Source organism: Podarcis raffonei, chromosome 2 (genome assembly GCF_027172205.1).
Source record: "Podarcis raffonei isolate rPodRaf1 chromosome 2, rPodRaf1.pri, whole genome shotgun sequence".
Taxonomy (NCBI): domain Eukaryota; kingdom Metazoa; phylum Chordata; class Lepidosauria; order Squamata; family Lacertidae; genus Podarcis; species Podarcis raffonei.
The window spans coordinates 62,795,472-62,809,598 of record NC_070603.1 but is presented as its reverse complement, the minus strand read 5'-3'; the positions used below and the strand labels follow the sequence as shown (position 1 = coordinate 62,809,598).

The following is a 14,127-nucleotide window of genomic DNA, read 5'->3' as shown; positions in this document are numbered from 1 at the left end:
TTTAAAACCCGATATATTTTTTAAAAAATCTCCTTTCCCCCACCATCCATATCATTTTAAGCTTCCTCCGGTGGCTGAATGTATGGAAAGGACTAGGCACCCAGGGTGCTCTCTTGCTTCTTGTAGCGATTCTAATTCCTTTTTATTGTGATATGGAATAACATGAATTTATGCACACAATAATCTTTTGTTCAAGAGACGTTTTGAAGATAAAATTTACATTTTTTAGGGCTGAAAATGTTCCTAAAGTGGGTTTTGCCTTATTGGAGCTATTTATCCTCTGTGCCCATTTTGGTCCTGTTTAATTGTTACACTCTTCCAGCTAGTGCAGATAATGCTAGTCAAGCATATTATACAGCCCTCATAAATGTGACTGTACTGAGTCCTGATCGTTCAACACCTACTTTGCTGATACTTGAGCGTGGGCGCTATGGACAAGATTCTCCCAAAGTAGCTGTCAGAGGCCAACTTTTGGCACCTCTGCCAATCAATGGAGGTAAGGATTTCCTTTGGTTCTTTCTCTTTAGTTTAAATGAGGCTTTGGTTTGTTAAGCTTTCCTTACAGTGCACATTAAAATTTTCACAAAAACTATCAAACCCTCTGCCTTCTCCCTTGCCCATTGGTTCTGGTTGGGTTTCCGTAATTCCTTATTTAAGCAATCTGTAACTATGAAAGTCAGTTCATGGACTGACCTGTGAAGTACATTTGGGTGAATGTAGTACAATTTTACACATTTTGTTTAGGTGTACATACACACATGTTGAAAACACATGTATCATAGGCACTCCTTTTCAGCCTACTGGGAGCTGCCTGTCAAGTTGCCCTTCAGAAGTAAATCTGAGTTTGCTGCCATGTAATGTGTGAAATGGCTCTTTGTGAGTATTCAAGGGCATTGAACACAAGATTGATTCGAAGCCTCTCACAATCTAGTATGGTATCACACTAGGTTCAGCCAACAGGCAAGAAGTGGTGCTTTCTGCATCTGCTGCAAATTTCTACAGCCTTCCAGGTTTGAATTATAATAGTGGCAAGGTTCTTCCCTCTAAGGAGGTAAGCAACATATCAGGGAACTAATTGCAAGCAATCTGACTGGATGCCATCTGGCCCTCGAAAACAAAGCTGAGACTAAGGCCAGTCAGTCTTAGCTTTAGTGTTTAACTTGCTTTAAAGTGAAGTTCCATGTAGAACAGGCAGTCCCACCAATAGCAGCTCTCTATAAAAATAATGTTTTTCCTAGTCCTTTGAAAGTTAATCCATTAATTACTGTTACATTAATTTAGACACATGGGTAAGTCTTTTTTAAAAAATCTCAACCTGACAGTCTCTTGAGTACTTTTTTAGTTCTGAAAGACCTTGGAGCAATAAAGTTCTCTTCTACCTGATATGATAAATTGATGCTTAAGATTTGTTTTAAGTTGTGTAAGAGTGTTTTGTATATATTTAGCAGATTCTTATACACAGTAGCTTGATTTTTTGTCACAGTTGAAAACTTGCTTAGAAAAAATGGTTGCTCTGGAATGTAAGCATAAGACATACATTAAGTATGCAGTGTTATAGCTATTGTAAAGTGGAAAGTGCTACAGAACTAATTTTTAAAATTGCAATTAGGACATACATGTAAGCGTTAAGTGGTGAATGTTCTAATTTAGTACTTCTGTGCAGTTAATTGTCAGCACTCTGAGTTATGTGATCTTATGCATGTTTGCTCATAAGCAAGTCTCATTGTAGGACTTACTCCTAGGTATATGTGTATAGTATTGCAGCCTTAGGCCTGTATCATTTTCTACTTCCTATTTTTTCTTCATACCTCAGCTTCTGTTTAATTTTCTTCTTCTTTTGTGCTCTTTGCATGTTAACAGTTTGCCTAAAACCTTGCGTAATTCATCTAAATACTGTAGGTTTTTCCTTTTTCGTCCTGTGAAACTAACATTATGTGCATGCTGAGAATGACATGCCCTAAACATTTAAAAAGATTATTTGGAACAAATTTAATAGAAAACAATACGTAGTTGTTTGAGGTTATAGATGTTCTTCGTTTTATGCTGTCTTGACTGTTAAGGACCTATTGATAGTACAATTTAGATTCAGGTATATCTGAATGTCCAAGGAATAGACATGGGCACAAAGCATTTTCAGCCATAATTATTTATCTGGATTCAGCTTTAGTTAGCTTGACTGCATCCAGTCTCCAATTCTAGCCAGACAGAGTGAACATTTGTAGGACAAGAACTGAGTGACATAAACGTATTGATAACTCTAAAGTCTGTATAAATATACAGTAGTTCTCCAAACCGAAAGGTGGGGGACCATGGTGAATAGCATCTTGTACATGGACAGCAATTCAGAAATAATAAGAAGTAGGACACAGAGTGCTTCTGCATTGTACCATTTGGGAAGAGTGGGGTGTAAGTATGAGGTCCACAAATTAGTGACATTTCATACCTCTCATATGGACAGTTTGTACCTCTGAAGGACAGTTTACGTCTCTGAAATTACCTATTTTGACTCTTCTTTCCATCACTCTTTCCATTACTTCCTCTTTCCATCACAGGAATAGGTTTCTCCTTATTTGGGGGTGGAATAAAAAAGGCAGAACTTGAATAATTTTTAGGGGCACTTTTTTACTGAACCCCTATTCCAGTTGGCTTTATTTTATTTAAAGAATTTTAAAACTGTTTTAAAACAATTCTTTCATCTGTTGTTGCAGAGAGAGAGAAGGCGCAGTGCCCCTTCAGCGACGCGTCTGTCCTGGCTTCTGCTTTAGCCCTGCGCAGCCTCTTTGGGCAGGGGGAGCCTTCATCCCGCTGCCCTGAAGAGGCTTGGTGCGGTTACCCCAGAAGCCAGAACAGCCACACGGTATCCCAGAAGCCAGATCCCTCTTGCTGTTCTGGCTTCTGGGGTTCAGAATAATTTTTTCTTGTTTTCCGCCTCCCAAAACTAGGTGCGCCCTATGGTCCGGTGCGCCCTATGGTGCGAAAAATACGGTAAATACACAGCAGCCATTAACTATTTACCACTTTTTTTTCTTGTGTGTTGCTCTATTTAGGCTGTTCTATATCAGATGCGTTGTCTTTAAGCAGTTAATATGAGAGTGAAATTGAAGTCACACATTTCAGAATAGGCATGTAAGCTGCTGTATGTAGCTTATTTTTAGTATTTTGAGTGTCAGTTAACCTGAATGTGTCTGATCTCAATAGTTGTACCAGGTGACCCTTTTATATCATGCATTCACTGTTGTGAGTCAACTGTGAAAATGAATACACTCTTAACACACTGATTGGGTGCTTCATAGCAAGATACATAGTAAGAGTAGGAAAGGCACTTGAAATTGTTTGCCAGTGTGTTGTGTACATCTGCTAAATGCAAGATTCAACCTTCTACATCCACAGTAAATGTTCAAGTGACATTTTGTGGTGGTAAAGCAAAAGTTGGGCCCTGTGCATAGGAGCAGATGCATACCGCCAGGTGGAGATGGGCTGGCACTTGCACGTTTCTTGATCTGTTACTATGCCTGTGTGAATAATCTCTGAGAAGAATGGATTTATTTATAGCATTTATATACCATGTTCTCCAAGTAGCTGAAGATGGTGTACATGCTTCTCTCCCTCCTTATTTAATTCACACAACAACCACGTGAAGTTAGGTTGAGAGGTTGAGACTGGGCCACTCAGTTTAATGGTTTAATGGTTTTGAACACTGGTCTCAGAGGTCCTAGTCTAACCATGATACCACATTCATTGTGATTAAGGATGGAAACCATCTAGATCATTTTTATTTCCATAAGAAGACCAAGTTCTTGAGGTAAATGACATTGTCATCAAATTTACTGTCCCTGAACTTTGGTATAGGTAGTAAAGATTATGGATATGTGTTGTAGTGCACTGAAATTATTGCACTTGTTAAGTAAAGTGACTGAATTGAATTTCATGAATAAACTCTAGTTGTGAAGGCATTTGCAATTTGTAAGAGTATTAAGATTATTTGCGTGTTTCCATTTCCAGGTAAACTCCTAAATCTTTTTACTGCTGTTTTATTATAATAATTTTATATAGCGTTCTTGTATGTATTTCTCATTCTACCTGAAAGGTACCAAGTTGGGGAAGGCTGTTAAGTGTGATGGAGATCTCTACTTCTTGTTCTTTGAAATACTGTAGAGGGTTTTTTGTGTTTTGTAAAAACATTAGATATTCCCTGACATAGTTTTCCTTTGGAAAAGTATTTCAGACAATATCTAATGTTTACTATGGAAAACATAATTTTAATAATATGTGATGTGATGAATCCTAATCCATAAATTGTTATGTATCAGGAAAATCTTTAAAATGTTGTCAGATAGTTTTTGTTTAATAAATCAAATTTAAGGAAAACTTTATTCAAATTGAAGGCAACCATTATCTTCAAGATTAGATTACAGAGATACTCTAATTTTAAGCAAAATAAAATTATAAAGGCCCCAAACATATTGGTATCTGTGATGACTTTTAACTGGAATAGAACTGGAGTGGGTTATCTGGCAAAAATTACAGCTGAAGCTAGTTCTGGGTTGGCCTTTGTGTAACTGGTGTTTTTGTCAGAAGTAAGTAGTATTGTATCAGAACCATCACAGTGAAGCTTTAGTTGTTTTTCGTGGGTGTGTGGATTTTTAGAGACCAGCTATTTGTGTAAACCAGTGTTTCCTATCTGGGGGCCATATGGCCCCTGGGAGGCCCCAGGATATTCCAAGGGGGCTACAGGTGAAAATCACACAAATGGGGGGCCACAGCACGAGGCTAGGGGTCTACAGAGGGAACTGAGAAGTGAAGATAAAAGGAACATAAGAGATGACAGAACACAGCTGGTGAATATGTTATACTTCTTACATGATGTCATGAATGGAGTAACTGGTTTGAGGGTGATATGAAGGTTGTTAAAATGTTGGTCACGTTGATCTGATCCCATATTTACATATAATATAGTTCAGAAGCAGAAATATTTGCATTCACATGCACATGCTGGCAACAAAAAGCTATGCTAAAAGTATTTATGTATCATAGATTTTAACTATGTTAAGTAAATTATATTATTTTTTCTTGTTCCTCTTATTCCTCTTATTATTTATTGAATTTGTTAGTCACTTTATCTTGCCCAGGGCAACCCAGAGCAACTTAAAACCCGATAGACAAAAAACCCCACATAAGATACTTTAAAACTTAGAGGAAAAATGAAATACATTAAAAATGTCGTTTCTACTTTTGTTTTATTCCCAAAGTAGGCTGGGGCAAACTTGTGTCTGTGGGAAAAGGTGCCTGGGGAGACCTGCTTAACTGCTTCCCCTTCCCCTCTGGTCATTTTGCTCACAACTGCCTTCCCCAAGCTACTTTCCTTCCATAGGGGAAAAACATATGGGAACCCTACATCTTTTCTCTCACAACTTAAAAAAGGAGCTGAGCATGTATTACATTGAGCTAAAACAACTACTGAATGAGAAATAATTAAGTAGCTCCCCACCCCTCCCACCTTGTCCCAGACTACTTTGTGTTTAACCAGCACAAGGATGAAAGAATTCTAGAACTCCTCATGACAAGTACTTTGAGCCTCAGGTGACTAAATGTTCTGATATTGTCAATCCAAAGTAGCCTAATTTAAAACTGTTTCAATTTATAAATGTGTGTTCTAGTTCTAAGCTTTTTAGGACATATTTTCTCCACAGTGCTGTGAAAACTACCACATGTACTGTAGTCATATTTTTTGATACTTTGGGCAAGGTTTTGATATTAGCAGGTGGATGTTATAAGCATTTATTTCAGTTCAAGCACTTTGGAGAGGAAAAGAGTAAGTTGTTGCACAATGCTAATTTGTTAACTATAAGCAAATAACTGCTGAGCAGTCACTGCTGCTTCCTCTTTGAATTAAGCAAATTGTACTTCCGTATTCCTCAGTAAATTTCAGTTGTAGGCAGAACTTGGGTGACTGCTGAAACTGATAACTGAGGGGAAAGGCCATAATCTGTGTTGCATCTGTCGGAAGAATTTCAGTCAAGATGGGAAGCCTATTGGACTCCCAGCTCTTTTATTTCCTTTATTACCTGATGATTGGTCATCCTGGCTAGTGCTGATGGTAGTCCAAGAACATCAGTAGAGGCACAGGTTCCTTATCCTTGGCTTACAACAATCAACATTTTTGAGACATTCCTGTAAAATTGGAATGACTTCTCAAAAACATTTTTTTCCCAGAGAACACACATTCCGTTAAATCTAATACATGTCCCCAGTTTTGTGGTAAAACTGAGAATGAGAGGAAACAAAATATATTCATCAGGGAATTAACCTGAATGTTTACATGAAATTGTTAATTTGATATTGTAATTGTGAGGGGAAAGCAATGTATGCTGCTAGGTGTTAGTGCTATTTCTGTCTTTTCTCTTTATACTGATACAGCATTTTTGCAACACAAGTGGACCTGCAACAAAATATGACCTTTTAAATCCATTGTGATAATGGGATGTTTGCACATTTATGGTCCGCCTGGTTTCTCTTTTTCGAAAGATAGTGAGTAAACTAATACTTCCATGCAATACAACCAACTCTGAAATAAGTTCCATTGCAACAGTTTTACAGTACTGTACTTCCAAATAAGCTTAAAATTGAACAACATTGCTGTGTTAAGGAAATGCCTACATTGAATCCATTATATCAGGAGTTTACTTCTTTTGGTGTACAGCATCTGTCTGTCTGAGGGGACAGTGGAGGAGTGCACTTTTGGGGGTGAAGTCAAATTGTTGAAGAGTTACAGCACCTGCTGTGGCTGTAGAGACACTGGTATGGATGAGATGTGTTTTGTTGCAGCTGAGGCAGATGAAGGCACCCAGTTGTGCTGAGGCTGATGCCCCATGGCGTTTCTTCTCTCTGTGCTCCTCTCAGCGGTCCTATTCCTCCTCTGGTCACTGCTGTGGATACACAACCTGACTGACTGTCTCCAGGCACTGTTGTTATATGCAAGGGATTCCCACACAGCAGGGTTGATGTTACCAGCCTTTATGTCACATTTGCAGTCATCTTTGTAATGCAGAGTTGGTTCTTGTAATGCAGGCCTGGTGCTTGAAGCCAGCTCCCAGTAGAGCATGTCCTTGGGATCCTGCCATCTTTCATTGTGTGGACATGACCAAACCAGTGTTTACTAGCTTGTTTATTTTTAAAAAATATCTGTACCAAACTTCAGTTATATCAACTCAGATTAGATGTTTATTTTGTTTATTGCATTTATATCCCACCTTTCCTCCAAGAAGCTCATAGTGATGTATAAGGTTCTTCCTCTCCCCTTTTTCTCCTCACAACCTTGTGAGATAGGGTTGAGAAACAGTGACTGGTGCAAGGTCACCCATTGAGCTCCATGGATGATTAGAACTCCAGAAGGAATCTGCTAGCAGAATGAGGAAGGAAGGCAATGGGGGGGGGGAATTCTCCTCCCTCTCATAGCTCTCTGCTGCCCCCCATCTGCTTCCGGGGATTAGGGATCCTCAAACAGATGATTGCATGGGACCTGTAGTGGGGAAGGGAATTGTCATCTTCCTTCATTTCACTGACAGGTTACTTTCATTGGTGACCAACATTCTTTACCAACCCATTTGTGCAGTTTTGTAATATGTGAGCTTTCACCATTTCATCCATCCATTTGTAATCTGAAGTGATACAGATTGTCACATGGGCTGGATGATTCTGTATTTAAGTAGTCAAGGAAAGGTGTTTCAGGGAAACTTGTTTGCAGAAAAGTGCACCTGCAATTCAGTTAGAGGCATGTTTGATTCCCTCCACCCCTGAAATTTATATAATGTGTACATCTCAGGTGTGGATATTTCCAGAGTGGTAAAGGTCAAGAGAGCCATCTGTAACAAGAAACATCTGATCAGCACTGTCTGCTAGCTGGTAACCAAGATGTTGCAGTGTTATACAGAGTACTGTACTGCTTTGGGATTTAGATTCTCCTTTGGAGTGGATTATGCTCCAAAATTCTGTGGACTGAAATTACTTCCCCCCACAAAATAAATTGCAACTGTCTGAACACAGTTTTGCTTCAGCTTACATGCTTTTCTGCCAAGTCTTTATTTCCTGTAGCTCAAAAGATGACACCTGGGGATTTCTATTTTTCTCTAATTAGCACAACTATGCAAGTTTGCCAGGTGTAACCTCAAACGTTTCTCACACATAACACATAGAAAATGCAGAAGATTTTGCTTTAGCAGGTACAATAGCTACCAGAAAATAAGCAGTTGCATACTTCATTGCAAGCTCTTGGAAGAACTAGGAAGGATACTTAATAGGATGGTGAAATCCCATTTTCTGCATGTTTTGTGGGACAGACCAGTTTCTCCAAATAATCCACTACTTGTTGAGTATTAGAGTATTACAGCAACTTGTTGAGTACTTGAGTATTACAGCATCACCTGTGCTGTAGGCATTGAACACTGAATTAAAAAAAGAATTAACCAACTTGAAAGACAAGACCTTAGATAGCAGTTTTGCATGCAATGTTAGACCAGATTCTAAATAATAATTAAGTTTAAGTGGCTTAGCTCTAAATGTTCTGAGCCAGATGATCTTTGAATGTGGCAGCTTGAAAAACTGGAAAGCATAGCAATTTCACTGCACCCAAGAAGTTCAGAATTCATTGTGAGTGAGCTAAGGTAGAGGATGGTTGTCAGTACAGAGAAGGTACTTGAATTTGAAATAGACTAGGTTGATGGAATTTGGCACTTTATTGAAAAGAGAAAACATTTTATATAGTAACCTTTTGTACGATTGTGAAATGACATAAATGACTTCAGATCACATATTTTTAAATAAGTGATTTGTATAAGCTTGAAATTACTCTTAAATTGCTTTTCATTATGCCATGGAGACTTTCCAGCATATATATTCAGAGTCCTCAGCTTGAGAAAAATATACATTAGAAATGGATTCTAAATAACTGATCATAGATGACAGATGATAATGGACAACTATTGACAATTAAACTTGCTGACATGGTTGTCTGTGTCCTTTACAATGCTGATTGATGTGTCTGGCACTCAAGGTGTATGGTAGTATCCCTTAGTTCCAGTAAATATTGGAAAATTCTATGAGAAGCTATGAAGAGGACAGAGATTGCCAGCCTGTTTGCCTTTCTGATACATGTAGAGGCACAATTAGACATTGTACTGATTCAAAGCTACCATAAAGATTGACCATTACATCTTACTAAATTTGCCATATCAAGTTGTATACATTTGGGGGGGGGGGTCTTTCTCATTTTTTTTAATCATTGATATAGTTAATAAAATCATACCAAACTATAGCAAATAAAATCTTTTTTTGCTCTGTTCTCTATACTGCATATTAGTTTATAAGCCAGCTTTTACAATAGGACTGTCTCCCAAGTATCAAGCAATTGGTTAAAGGTAAAGGACCCCTGACAGTTAAATCCAGTCACAAACAACTCTGGGGTTGCGGCGCTCATCTCGCTTTACTGGCCGAGGGAGCTGACGTCTGTCCACAGACAGTTTTTTCAGGTCATGTGGCCAGCATGACTAAGCCGCTTCTGGCGAAACCAGAGCAGCACACGGAAATGCCATTTACCTTCCCGTCGGAGTGGTACCTATTTATCTACTTGCACTTTGACGTGCTTTCGAACTGCTAGGTTGGCAGGAGCTGGGACTGAGCAACGGGCGCTCACCCTGTTTCGGCGATTCAAACTGCCGACCTGCCAATCGGCAAGCCCCAGGCTCAGTCGTTTAGACCACAGCGCCACCCGTGTCCCTATACCAAGCAATTGGAGTACCAAGCAATTAGAGATTTTTAAATAGAGGTTGGATGGCCATCTGTGATTCCGATATTCCAGGTAGGGGTTGGACAAGATGGCCTTTTGAGTCGCTTCCAAATCTCCATTCTAAATTCTAAATATATACATAAATTTTGGGCAACTTAAGATGACAGCGGTACATGAACAAATTTATCCTAACGTTTTGCCATTCCTCTGACCAGGTATTGAAAATATTCACTAGTAGGTATTCTGGAACTGAAAAAAATCCTTAAGTGTAATGATCATAATGATCAAATATGGTTAACACTTACAGATTATTATTTAGCTTAAAATTGCTTTGGGTTGTGCAAATTGTTCTGGTCTCATAACTAGAGAATCATTTTAGCCAGTGAACTGCTTTTTAGATATTTTTATCAACAAACTTTAACTGACATCTCTTTCCTTTTTTTAGTTTCAGATCGTTTAGGCTGTGATCCACGAACTCGGTTTCCAGTTCCTACAAACAAGCAGTGGGTTGCCCTACTGCAGCGAGGAAATTGCACCTTTAAACAAAAAATCCTGCGGGCAGCTTTACATAATGCTTCAGCTGTGGTAATTTACAATAATATGTCAAGTGAGGAGCCTGTCACCATGACTCATCCAGGTAAAAGCTAAGATACCAGTTATTCCTTTCTCCTCATTTTTTTCTTATTTCTCTTATGTTGTAAGACTTTTTAAAGGTATTTGTGATTTGTTTTTAGACATGTTCAGATACATCATGGTGGATAGTTAACAGCATTTTGTCTTTTTTGTGATTATCAAGCGTGGAAGTTGGTCATTCATTCTTTGATTTATAAAAGTGCTGGATAAAGTGCTGAGACTGGCAGTCTCCACTAGCTGCATGACCATAGCATATTGCCATGTCTACTTTATTTGTGACAGAGAAGAAAATAATGTGCTTAGTTTAATGCCTGTAACAGAAACTAGATGGGAAGAAAGATAAGTATATGGAATATGGTTTGTGCAACAATCCCTTCCAACGCATATTTGCATGATTGTATTAGCTGTGCTCAAATATTCTACAAAACATACATGATCTATAGAAACCCTTCATGACAGCTTTCCATTAGCATAGTATCTGAAAATACAAGACTTGGAGCCCATATTGCGCTGTTGAACTATGATAGTATACTATTTCTCTGACAAAGGGAAATCTTCAGTTGCATTCTCCCTAGACATAGGTTAATGCTGGAAATCTTGCTCAGCCAAGTATTAGTTGCATATACTTTTAATCTAATTTTTAGTTAGTCCTCTCCTGTTGTTCCCTGGGAGCTGGCATTGAGGTATCCATTGGATTTGCTGTAACCTTCAGCCCTGGTCTGCTTCTTTCTAAACCTGCTTGTTTGCCCCTCACTGGCTGATCTTAGTTGCCTTAATGTAATAGGGGTAGTCGAGTAGACAATAAATGCTAGGAGCTTTTCCACTGCAAAATGCAATAAAATATAGAATAGTTGGCATCCAGTAGTGGACAACATTCAAGTAGGCTATTTGCTTCTGGTGATATGTTTTTAGCTCTGGGCAAACCTTCAGATTCAGAGCCAGCATGTACCTGAACACCAATTGCTGGTGTTGTAATAATGGGAGAGGGCTGTTGTTTTTGTACTCTGTGGGCTTCTCAAAAAACATGAATGCATAAAATAGACATTACTGGCTAGATGGACCTGTGACCAGATGCATTATATTCAAGTTCATAGTCTCTGAATGCTACATTAAAGCATCTACAGAAAAGTATCAAATACTTATTAGTTCCCATGGTTGCCTTCTAAATTATTGTTACCTGGACTTGTGTAAGGGAGAAAAATATAGTTGCTAGGTTATATGTGGCAATTGTTAAAAAATTAAGATTAGAGTAGATAAGCAGCAAGAGAATTGTGACAGACCAATTGTTTGAGTACATCATTCTGTCTCCAGCATCAAAGAAAATGCTCCTATAGCTCACAATCGGGTGTGGCAGAGTTGTCCAGTGTTTTCACCCAGTATCTGTTAGGCAGAGATATGCTCTACACAGGAGATATATATACAACAGTATTTTAAGTTTCCTTTCTCAATTTGCCCAATAAGCTCTACCATTAAAATTGCATTTTTTTTATTGCTGCTGGATGGTTTTATTGAATTTTACTCTGGGACCTTCAGTTCTGTTTCTTGGATTGAGTGAAAACCAAAAACCATCACTAAATCTTTAGCTAGCTAGTGATTGTGTATTATATCCAATGTTGGTTATGATTGGAGTTCACTCATTTATATCAGTGGAAAATTGTTGACCATTAATTTCATGAGATTAACTCTGAGTATGACTTAGTTGCTTAGTTGGATATTATCCTGTATACTTGGCTCAGTGGAGCATTCATTACTTTCTAGGTCACTCAGGAAGGAATATGATTATCTTTTCATTTACTCAAGGGTGAAGGTATAGCTTGGCCAATTCTTTTCAATGTTTTTGAGTTTCCTTTAGCCTCAGAACTAAACTGCTATATTTAGGAGGAATATAGGTGCTTTTTTTGTCTCACTGCTTTGTTCTTGGTAGATATCAGTATGAATAGTTCATATATGTGTTGTTTTGAAATTAAATCATTTTGAACAAATGTTGGTTAAGAGATGTGCATGTAAAAAAGTGTTTGCAAAGTAATGTTGCTTTCCTAATTTTCTAAAATTTGAGGTTGCTAATCTCATACTGTTTTTCACAATTCGGGATCAGCTTTTTGATACCTAACAGTTTGTTTAAATGTATATATGTACAGCCAAATGATTTGCTTCTTAATAAACATACATGTTATGTCAGATGTTGATTCATTGTTTTCTTCTGCTTATTCTTTTGATAGGAACTGGAGACATTGTCACTGTCATGATCACAGAATTGAAGGTTAAGGAGATTCTGAATTACTTGGAGAAAAATATGTCTGTCATTATTGCAATAGCAGTTGGAACCCGCTATCCAAACAAAAACTTTAGCCGTGGTTCTCTTGTCTTTGTATCAATATCGTTCATAGTTTTGATGATAATTTCTTCAGCATGGTTAATATTTTACTTCATCCAAAAGATCAGATATACAAGTGCACGTGATCGGAACCAGGTAACTATCTTTTGATTCTTCATGTTTTTGTAACTGCTTTTCACTACTATACACCATCCTGAGTGCTATGACTACAATGGAAGGGTGGGATATTAATTTTCCCTTGTAATTAAATTGTAAAGTTAATGCATGCAACATGTGAGCTGTTTCATACTGTGATAAAAATATATTTTGGTATTTTGCAGAAGGTCTTTATCATATGCAGTTATACAGTATTAAAGGGAATATAAATGGGCCTGCACTAAATGTTGACCCATATATATTTTTAAGACAAAAGTAATACTTTCTGGAGTAGGGGAGAATGGGGCTATTTCCTGTAAAACCCTTAAACTTAGGTGAATGTTCAACTTGTTTTGAACTACTTTCCTGATCTGTTACTTTTTGCCTCCTTTTTTTAATGAAGTATTCTGGTGTTACCTAAAAAGGAGGTACCTACAAATAAAAACACAGATTCTTCTCACCAAAAGAAGACAAATACAGCGCTTGGAAAGAGTTCAGATTTATTGCATGCTGCAGTGTGAATAAAGAGACCCAGTTGGATAACTGCCAAAATAAACTGGGCCCTCAAACGAAGGGTTCACAGAGCTTTTATAGCGTTTTAGAAAAATATGCAATAATGGCAAACGCTTAAACTATCCTAACTGGCTATCTTTATGTGTGTTCAAAATATGCTCTTATCTCCATATACGGTAGCTTGGCAACAAGTTGTGGTTGTGCCTGTGAGAACCTGTTTATGCAGACTCGGCACTTAGCAGGCTGTGGTCAGTTGTGTAAGCATAGTGACAGAGGATTTGAGCATAAGTGCATGCTGTGCTGTGCTGACTTGAGGGTCTTGACATCTGCCTTAGGTCATGACATTCACCTGGGTCCCAGGTTATGACACACGGGTATCACTGGGAATGGTCAAAAGTGTTATCCCAGGCAGGTGGGATTCAGTTAATGAGAATTACCAGTACGTTACAGTGTTGGGGTTAGCCAAACTAAGTTGCTTGGTTCTAATATCACTGAGGGCAGCCTTCAAGAATTACTTTGTTCTCTCTGTTGGTGAACACAATCACTACCTCTAGTTTTAGTTTGTAAGCTAAGCTATTTAAGTTTCCTCTGGATTCCAGAAATCTCTTGAGCAACATTCCTCTTCAACCAGGCCTTTGGCTTATCAATATTCTATAGCCTTTTAAATGTGTCTGTGGAAAGGGGTGTGTTCTTGTTTTGCTGGGTTTTTTAAATAATTAGTAGTTACTTG

General features: G+C 38.1%; 1 protein-coding gene across 2 annotated transcripts in view; it reads left to right on the top strand.

Moving 5' to 3' along the window:
* Nucleotides 1-233: 233 nt before the first annotated feature.
* RNF130 (ring finger protein 130) overlaps nt 234-14,127 on the top strand; it is a 40,851-nt gene continuing 26,957 nt past the window's right edge. For both annotated transcript variants that reach the window (XM_053376995.1, XM_053376994.1), the window contains exons 1-3: nt 234-496; nt 10,227-10,418; nt 12,634-12,884. In XM_053376995.1, coding sequence (XP_053232970.1) covers nt 238-496; nt 10,227-10,418; nt 12,634-12,884 — 702 coding nt within the window. In that variant the 5' untranslated portion in view covers nt 234-237. The remainder of the gene's footprint in view (nt 497-10,226; nt 10,419-12,633; nt 12,885-14,127) is intronic.